The sequence below is a fragment of the Alnus glutinosa genome, chromosome 9 (genome assembly GCF_958979055.1).
Source record: "Alnus glutinosa chromosome 9, dhAlnGlut1.1, whole genome shotgun sequence".
Lineage (NCBI taxonomy): Eukaryota > Viridiplantae > Streptophyta > Magnoliopsida > Fagales > Betulaceae > Alnus > Alnus glutinosa.
The window spans coordinates 8,318,461-8,328,525 of NC_084894.1; the positions used below are offsets into that span (position 1 = coordinate 8,318,461).

At 39.5% G+C, this 10,065-nt stretch overlaps 1 protein-coding gene across 1 annotated transcript; it reads left to right on the forward strand.

The window, feature by feature from the left end:
• The first annotated feature begins 6,590 nt into the window (after nucleotides 1–6,590).
• On the forward strand, nucleotides 6,591–8,155 carry LOC133876727 (uncharacterized). The gene is made up of 4 exons (XM_062314979.1): nucleotides 6,591–6,702; nucleotides 6,759–6,842; nucleotides 6,945–7,535; nucleotides 7,629–8,155. Exons 1-4 carry the CDS (start codon nucleotides 6,591–6,593, stop codon nucleotides 8,153–8,155), a joined length of 1,314 nt encoding a protein of 437 aa, XP_062170963.1.
• Nucleotides 8,156–10,065: the final 1,910 nt, after the last annotated feature.

The following is a 10,065-nucleotide window of genomic DNA, read 5'->3' on the forward strand; positions in this document are numbered from 1 at the left end:
ATCCCCAGATCATCAGTCACTTCATCGGAGTTCCTGTCCTCCAGATATTTGGCAGCCCGTACAATGATGTTCCATAGGGTGAGGAGTGCGCCACCACTATCAGGATCGGCTTTATCCCCCGCACACCGCATGTTGGCCAAGATTGTTCAGCACAACCTATAGCCAGTTGTCAGCCGCAGTGACCTGATTCTGAAGAAGGCCCAGTTCGTTTACGTCATCCATTTGCGCTTGCCTTTCTGCTTGTGCAAGCATATTTTGGGGGTTATTTTGGAGGCCCGTGATGAGGGTAATACCGGTCTCCCCTTTGGCTGCCTACTCACTCAGATCATTCTTTAGTCAAGAATCAATATTACTGGAGAACCTGAGATGAAAATTCAGCAGCCCATTAGCAAGCAAACTTTAATGAAGTCTAATGCGCAGCTGCGGAGAGATGACTCTGATAATGAGGTGCCCATCACTGCTGCCATGCCTGTTGGTTTTCCAGACATGGCTTCCTCCTCTCAGACCGTCCCGCCTTCTGAGCCGAAAGTCAATTATTCTCAGATAATGGAGGCCTTAGCTGCCATTCAGGGAGGAATGAGCACCATGCAGCTCTCCATGACCTCCATGCAGCAGTCCATCACTTCTATGCAGCAAGAGGTGCACTCCATCAACAAGCGTGTGGAGCAAAACCAGCTGGATCTTAAGGAGTGCCTCAAGTACCATCATCCTGACAGCAGTGATGATGATGATGATGATGTGCCTAGGACTAGGGTTAGCAATTTTTGACACGACCCGCGAACACGACACGGGAAAATAGGGTTTGGGTTTATTGTAATCGGGTTCAGGTCATAATCGGGTCGACCCGATTATGACCTGATTAAAACCGTATCCAGCGGGTTGACCCTCCAGACACGATTAGACCCGGTAATTATTATTTTTTTTAAAAAAAAAAAAGAGATGAAGAAAGACCGAAAGGCGAATGATAGAAGTAGACTGTAGAAGAACAATGAAGAATCTAGAAAGTTAGAAACGGAGAAAGTTGAGAAACTGAGAAAGTAAGAACCAAATCGGAACCCTAGCCCGCTAGTCAGCATAGCCGCACTGGCCCGCACGGCGCACGCCCGTCGCCCGCACTCCGCAGCTGGAACCCTAGCCCGCTAGTCAGCGTAGCCGCACAGCCCGCATAACGCACACCTGTCGCCCGCACTCCACAGTCGGAACCCTAGCCCACTAGTCGGCGTAGCCGCACCCCCTACACGGCGCATGCCCGTCGCCCGCACTCCGCAGTCGGAACCCTAGCCCGCTAGTCGACGTAGCCACATCGGCCCGCACGGTGCATTTCCGTCGCCCGCAGTCCGCACTCCCGCACAGCCGTACTTCTCGTCGTTCTCGAGTTCTCATATTCTCTTGAATCTCTTCCAGATTTTCACTTCAGTGTTTCAGTTTCACCCTTCGGTAGTTCGGTCCCGTGCCGATTTAGGTGAATTTTCCATTAGATTTGTTATCGCTTGTATTGATTTTGTTTTGATAAACATTGGGTTCTCAGTTCTCTGCTTCTGTGATCAATCAAGGATTCAAATTTCAGGGTTTGGTTGAAAGTAAACGTGTTACCTGGGTCGTGTTCGGGTAACACAGCTTGCAGGCGAGTCGTGTTTGGGTTCAGAATTTCAACCTGATTAATAATCAGGTCGGGTTCGTGTCTGACCCGATTGTGTAATCGGGTCAGCCGGGTCGACACGGACCCGACCCGCTGACCCGAATTGCCAAGCCTACCTAGAACTGCACCTATGGCAGAGGATGCTTTAATTTTCCTTTGTTTTGTTGTCTTTTTGTTGTTTGAGACTTTTGGTTTGTATTCTGCTCTGTTTTTGTTAAACTCTTTGACTAATATTACTCTGTTTACCCTGGTCCTTCTAAGACCGTTAGGTGGAGTAATTTTTATTTGCAGTTGGTTTTTATTACTATGTTTTACCCTTTGTCCCTTTTGTGACAAAAAGGAGTAATTTTTATTTTTGGACCAGGAATGTATTTCCAAACCGGTCAAGTGATTTTTATCCCAGTATGGCCAAAGGGAGAGTTTGTTAGGCAGTGATTGGCTACATTCTGTTTGGACAAAATCACTTGTATGTAAAGATGCTTTTTAACAGGGATTCCGCTATTCAGAAGTATTTCAGAAGATTCTGCAGTCAGAAAAGTCGGTTCCCTGCCAGCCGTCCGGACGACGTGTCATCCCGTCCGAACGCTCATCTGTCCATAGTTCCAGCCGTCCGGACGACGTGCCATACCATCCAGACGCCCGACAAACCAAGCATCATCTGTCCGGACAACGTGGATTTCTGTCCGAACCCTTCACTGTATCGAGAAGCTTATGTTCCAGCTTGCAACCGTCCGGATGACTGAACAGCCCGTCCGGACGACTTCCAGTGATCGATCAACTTCAGATTTTCTTTCCAAGTTCAAATAAGGGAAGATTGATTCAACCGTCCGGATGACGTGGATTCCTGTCCGGACTCGCTCATTCATAAGGCAAGAATCGCAATTCAAATACAACTGTCCAGACGTCTGTCAGCATGGTCCGGACGCGTGTTCAACAGATATGGAAATTACGTATTCAACTTCAACCGTCTGGACGCCTGCCTATCATGGTCCGGACACGCGCTCAACAGATATGGAAATTGCGTGTTGAAGATTAATCGTCTAGACGGCCATTCCCATGGTCCGGACACGCGAAACCTTATATGGAAATTACTTGCAGTGGACGTGTGACCGTCCGGACAACAGTGCCTCACCGTCCAGACGCGGCTCTGAAACAGGAAAGATTTTCAGCGAAAATCTCAAAATTTTCTGTCGCACAGTTATCCGTCTAGACGGCCCATGACCACCGTCTGGACGGCGTCCGTACTTATCAAAGCAGTCGTTCATTTCAACCCTCAGCCTATAAATAGAGGTCTCTGGGCTTGAGAACTGCAAGAATTCAATATTGAATTCCACTAGAGCTTAGATAGTTATTTTCGTGAGATTATTGGAGCTGATTTGTTCTCTCTCAAGCCATTGCAAGTGTGCTATTGCTGTGCTATAACTGAAGTCTATCTTAGGGGTCGGTCCAAAGGTAAATGATTCCATTGAAGACCCCTTTCAGGTAGGAGACCTGGTTGGGAGGCGTTCGTGTTAGGTTACACGTTAGAAAGCAAGGTACAACCACTGCATCAGGGGTATGTGAGTGCTACTATCTTGTATCTAGTCTTGTCTTCTGAATAGTGGATATCCTGGGTTTGGCTACCCCGGAGTGGTTTTTCTTATCTTGAGTTTCCACTTCGCTAACAAAAATTCTTGTATTGATTATTTTCCGCATTGTTTATTTTTGCTAACACTTTGTGCACACACTTGTTGTTTATTTTAGAAGTCAATTCCATTTTTCAGTAAGTTTAAGAACTTGCATTCTAGGAAGCCATTTACGCAAAATCAAAGGCTTGTTAGCCACATGCCAAATTTTGGCTTTCAACACCTCAGCACAAGTCAACCCATTCGAAAACAAAAAATGAACATTCCATTTTCCAGTGAAAACACTTCTATCCTCATATTGCTTCCACATATTAGCCACATATCTTTTCACCAAGTAAAAAGGAAGAGGCTTATCTAGGAATTGCCCAACAATACTAGATTTCCATTTATCTATGCCTTCGATAATGGCCTCTTCAAGGGGTGAAACAAGGACTTGTTCACCCAACTTTCTTGGGGCAAAATATTCCAATTTCCCCAGAGAATTAGCAGTCTAAAACAATCCTCTCCATTCTACCTTTCCCTCCTGACATTCTTCCTTTAGGTTAAACTCCACATTAGGGCCTTCTAGGATTAGACTTCCAATCTCAGAATACTCACTCTGACAATCAAAACCCTCTTCTTGAATCCCCAATTCCCCAATAGGTTCCTCATCAACAATTTCATCAACAATTGCTGGAAAATCTTCCTCCAATTGTAAATTAGGAACAAGATGAGGAATTTCTGCACTACCATTCACTGCCATGACAGATTCTTGATCACGAGTTTCATCAGAAAACACATCATGATTCAAAGAACTTTTCGGCACTAGGCTCCCATGATGACTCCCTTTACCGATAGTCACAGCCAAATTACCCTTCCATACCCACAACCAACCCCTACCCAACAAAAACAAATCATCCAAATTCAAACAAAGAAGAAAGTTGGATAAGAAAAACCTGTGCAGATGTCCTTCTCGAACTCCGACCACTTGTCCAATCAACTCTCTAGCCAGCACACATCGTCAGGGGCGGAAGGACGTTCATCACTGAGGGGACGAATGTCCCCCCAAAAGTTTTGAAATTTGCTTAAAAATATGGAAATTTATAAATTTGTCCCCCCAAAATAATTTTTTTGTCCCCCCTAATTTTTTTTATATATTTTAGCCCCCAAAAATAATTTTTTTGTCTCCCCTAATTTTTTTTTTTTATTTTGACCCCTCATTCATTTTGAAAGACCAAAAATATTCTTGATTCTATTATTATATTTTAACCAGATACCCAAAATTAGCTTCTTTTTTTTTTTTACTTGATACTTAAACCAAGTCATATCACAAGCTAGCTAGGCTGCAGCAGTGCAGCACGTCTGCATTTAATACAAAGGTGAAAGGTCACTCTTCCAAATTCCTTCATGGCGCCTTCATCCCTCTCTCTCTCTCTCTGGCTCCCTGTGACAGTGTGACTCTTAGTCTCTCTATAACTATGTTTGTTGTTTATTGGACTAATCACTAATGGTAAACTAATGGACTAACAGTAGCAAGCAAAACATGTTCTGCACTTCCGAGTTCCGCCCCTGTAACTCTGTAAGAATCCTTCTTCTTCTTCATTTTTCTTCATTTTTTTCACTACTCAGCTTTTCTTTTTCCTTTTTATTTTCTTTGTTTGAAGTTTGAACCCAGTCACCCAGAAAAGTGAAAAAATAGAGAGAAGCTTTTCGTTCTTCACTTTTTCCTTTCTTTTTTTTTTTTTTTTTTCCTTTTTAGTTTTTATCTTTCTTAAGTCGATGAATCATGGATGGTACTGGCTTTCAGTTAAAAATTAAAATCTGTATATACTGTATGTACTGAGTTATAATTTTAGGGCTCTTTACTCTTTTGAGTTTTCTGTATGTAGAATGTGATTATGATTTATGCGGCCATATGGGCCTTTCACCTTTGTATCTGTATATACTGAATTACTGATCTCACTGTTGTGCAATGTGGGATGGTGGGACTTGGTAACGTGTATTGTTCGATGCTCAATTCGTCCATTTGTTACTTTGCTTCTTTTAAGTCTCTGAGACATTACACATTAAGCAATGGTCCAAATAAATCTCTTTTATATATTTGGTCAAATATGTTTTGACTTTTAAATGGGTTTATCTTTTAGGCTTTGAACGCTGCAATATTGTTATGACTTGACTCTCATCATTGTTATTGTTGGGGGTTTTGGGAGATTTTGTAAAGAGAAAAAGTCTACATTCAAAGGTACAATTTTTCTTGAACCCTATAAATTGTGCTTAGTTTATTTTACTAGTAGTTTATATTATTGTGTGTTTGTGTGTTTTTTATTGTTAGTGGTAATAAAAAACTATAATAAATATCACTTGTTAGTAATAATAAGAACTATAATAAAAATCTAATAAAAATCTTAACGTCTAGAAATTTTTCAGGTTAATTCTTGATCCATAAATTTTTCTTAAAGTTAAGAAAAATATGGGCAAGCCAAAAACACTTGATTCGTTCTTTAAGAAAAAAGTGAGAGTCACTCAGAAGTCAATACTGATACGCCTTTAGCAACGGAAATTGAATCTTTAGTGACTGATGAGCACCCCTCCAAATGTCCAAGATTAATTCAGCGTGGATGCTACCACTTTCCAACATGATCCAGGATTACGTCCGCAAATATGGGAATTTCCCGTAAACTTACAAGATAAAATGCGACGTGCTTATATTAACGCCGAACCATGTCAACCCATTCTTTCGGAATATCCATTTTCAGGAGAGGGTAATAATCGTCGCCGATTTCAAGCTTCTTGGTTCAACACATACTCAACTTGGTTGGAGTACTCGGAATCAAAGAGTGCTATATTTTCTCTTCAATGCTATGTTTTTGCTAAGAAATCAACAAGTCGTCCAGGATCGGATACATTTGTTGTGAAAGGCTTTAACAATTGGAAAAAGGCAAGCGACAAAATGAATAGTTCTTTAATGGGACACGTGGGGAAAGATTCAAATTCACCACATAAAAATGTTGTGAAATGTTGTGAGGATCTGATGAATCAGTCACGGCATATTGACAAGTTAGTTGAAAAACAAACATCACAAGAAACAAAGAATAATTGGTTGTGGCTCAAAGCCTCAGTAGATAGTGTCCAATGGCTAGCATTCCAAGCATGTGCCTTTAGAGGCCATGATGAAAGGCCTAACTCAAAAAAATCAAGGTAACTTCATTGAATTGATAAAGCTCCTAGCAACTTATAATGATGATGTTTCTTGACTTGTCTTGGAAAATGCTCCAAAAAATGCGAAAAATACATCATCCAAAATTCAAAAGGAAATTCTACATATCATTGCAAATAAAGTGGGGGATATGATTCGAAAAGAAATTGGGGATGCCAAATTTTGCATTCTCGTTGATGAAGCTCGGGATGAGTCAAAAAGGGAGCAAATGGCTATTATTCTGAGGTTTGTTGATAAATATGGTTTTATAAGAGAGCGATTCTTTCATGTTGTGTGCATGTCAATGATACTACTGCAGCAACTTTGAAAAAGAATATATGTGCTGTTCTTTCTCATTACAACCTTCAAATTGAGAATATTCGAGGTCAAGGATATGATGGAGGTAGTAATATGTGTGGTGAATAGAATGGGTTACAAGCTTTATTTATGAGGGATTATCCCTATGCATATTATGTGCATTGCATGGCTCATTAACTACAATTAGCTTTAGTTGCAGCATCTAGAGAAGCCAAGCATATTCATCAGTTCTTTATTCAGTTGGCTTCTATTATCAATATTGTTGGTGGTTCTTCAAAACGCCATGATGAATTACAAGCTGCTCAAGTTGCTGAAATTGAAAGTTTGATTGTTTCTAATAAAATTGAGACTGGAAAGGAGGCAAACCAAATTGGTACTTTGCAACGACCTGGAGATACTCGATGGTCATCTCATTATCGATCTATTTGTAGCTTGGTAAAAATGTTTGGTTCAGCTTGTTCAGTTCTCAACAATATCTCCAAGGAGAGAGCTAATTATTCTCAACGTAGTGATGCTAAAACGGCTTACATGGTATTAACATCGTTTGAATTTATTTTGATATTGCATTTGATGAAAGATCTTATGGGACTCACTAATATGTTGTGTCAAACTTCGCAACAAAAATCTCTAGACATTTTAAATGCCATGACTCAAGTTTCAACTACACAATCACTCATTCAAGAGAGGAGAGAAGATGGGTGGGAGCCTTTGCTTGCTACTGTTAAATCATTTTGTGAAGAAAATGATATTGATATTCTTGATAGGAATGCTCATTACAGTAGAGCTTGAGGTCTATCTCATCGTCAAGATGAAGGGTCTCCAACGACAGTTGAGCATCATTTTAGAGTTGATATATTTACTGCTGCAATAGACTTTCAATTACAAGAATTGAAAAGTAGATTTGGTGAGCAAGTTGTAGAACTCCTCACTCTTAGCGTTGCTTTAAGCCCTAAAGATGCATACAAATCATTTGAGATTGATGATATATGCAAATTAGCTGAGAAGTTTTATCCTAAAGATTTCAACGTGCAAGAAAGATTCTATTTGAAGTTTCAATTGGAGCATTATAAGCTTGATGTGCCAAAGCATTCAGATTTTCAAAATATGCCTACATTATCTGAGTTATGCATAAGATTGGCAAATTCGGGAAAGTCAAAGATCTATCCTTTGATTGACAGGTTGATTTGTCTAGTGTTGACTCTCCTTGTTTCTACTGCGACTACAAAACGAGCTTTTTCTGCGATGAAACTTATAAAAACTAGATTGCGTAGTAGAATGAAAGATGAATTTCTTGCAGATCATATGGTAGTTTATATTGAGAAAGAAATTGCTAAGAATTTCATTTCAGAGATGGTAATGGATGAATTTTATTCTATCAGCGATCGTCGTCGAGCATAATTTGAAGGAGAAGTTATGTTCTTTTTTGGGATCTTTTTTTTGTACATGTCTATAGAGAAATATGAAACTTGTGTATTCCAAAGGAAAGTTCTCTTGATGTTTTCTTAGATGATTTTGAAATAGACATGTAACTTTTGCATGACTTACAATTTAATATGGAATTAAATTTAAGGCTTTTATATTTTTTATTTTACATAAACAAGTACAAACACACACATAGCGAAAAACTACATGTATCTATATACTTATGTACGTAGTTACGTATTTATATAAGTTCGTTCCACCTTACCAAAAATCCTGGTTCCACTCCTGCGCGTCATCACGTGCTGATAAGAGTAAAAAAAATCTTTTCCCGCGCAAAGTTCATCAATAGGGGATGCTGACGTGGTGAGAGAAAAACCAACCAATTATAATACGTCAAGTTCTTGTATTTGTTATTGCATGTTGTTATATGGACAACAACTTATCCAATATATATAATTAAGGGTTAAATACAATTTTGGTAACCAAAATTTAAAAATTTGCAATGTACCCCCCCAAAGTTTCAAAAAATTTCAATTCAAGCGTTCCATCTGGTTTGACCGTCAAACCAGACAGAATTTTCACCACTGTGTGTCACATGACTTTTTAGGCAAATTTGTCTATTTTACCCTCACTCCAAAACGACGTCATTTTATCCTTTAGGGGGTGAATTGAAAATTTTAAAAACTTTGTGGGGGCAAATTACAATTTTTTAAAAATATTAGTTTTTTTTTTATATAAATTATAAAAAAACAAAAAAAAAACAAAAAAAAAACAAAAAAAAAAAAACAAACAAACAAACAAACAAACCCTTTGTTGGACAGCCACCGCCACCCCCAGAAGTTGCCAGGGGTGGCACGTACCCACCCCCAAGTGCTGGGGAGGCCACCCCTAAAATCCTTTTAGAGGTGGCCAGGCCACCCCCAAAGGGGTGGCTGCCCAACCGATAGCCACCCCTTAGTATTTTCTTTCCTTTTTATATATATATATATATTTGTTTTATTTATTTATTTTTATTAAATTTTATATATTTTTTATTTTTAATGGACAAGTGTCGGCTTCCTATTGGGTGTCTCCAAAAGGGCAAAACGACGTCGTTTTGAAGTGGTCAAAATTTCATCTGGTTTGACGGTTAAACCAGACGAAATGCCTGAATTAAAATTTTTTAAAACTTTAAGGGGGTACATTGCAAATTTTTAAACTTTAGTAGCCAAATTGAAAATGGCTGACAACTTCGGGAGGAGGGGTGAATTGTATTTAACCCTATAATTAAGCATGTAACAAATATGCTGGCTAGGGAATATTTGATATATACTTGATCACCAATAGTTTAAGCTAACGGTTGAGTTCCTTCAACAATCCAATTGAGGAATATATAAATAGTACGTAATTTTATTAATCAGTAAAGGATGAGTACGTACGACCAAAACATGCACGTAACTATTATACGTACAATGATACTAGTTATGTATGCAGCGACGCAACTCGCACTATAAACTGTCGCTCCTTTTTTTCCAGCGCAACAATTTTGAAGCTCCGCAACAGAATTGATAAGACATTTTTTGCAATTAGAGCTAGAAAGGTCTCTACTACACTGAGCCGTTAATTGTAGTATCTCCGACGCTCCAAGCCTTAATTACCGTGCTCGTCGCATACATCTTTGGGATTACGTAAGTAATCTCAGCGAGTTTACTCATCAAATCGTTCATCTTTTGGCTAAACGAAATGGAATCGCTTGCATTTTGGGAGTCCATGAGAAAGTAAAGGAGTTGGGGGTCAACTTGGCCCAAAAAAATCCTCGTCAAAGTATTTCGACATGCAAATTAAAGGTCGTGCCATAAGACTGCAGCTTTACGATATGGCCAAAGTGTGGGAATTTTGTTTGTTGC

Bases quoted from the DNA above. Each gene is read 5' to 3' on its own strand.
- LOC133876727 (XM_062314979.1), top strand. From the start codon at position 6,591: ATGATTCGAAAAGAAATTGGGGATGCCAAATTTTGCATTCTCGTTGAT. The intron at 6,843-6,944 runs GTAGTAATATGT...AACTACAATTAG, and splicing joins AGGTCAAGGATATGATGGAG to CTTTAGTTGCAGCATCTAGA. The intron at 7,536-7,628 runs GTAGAGCTTGAG...CTGCTGCAATAG, and splicing joins TGATAGGAATGCTCATTACA to ACTTTCAATTACAAGAATTG.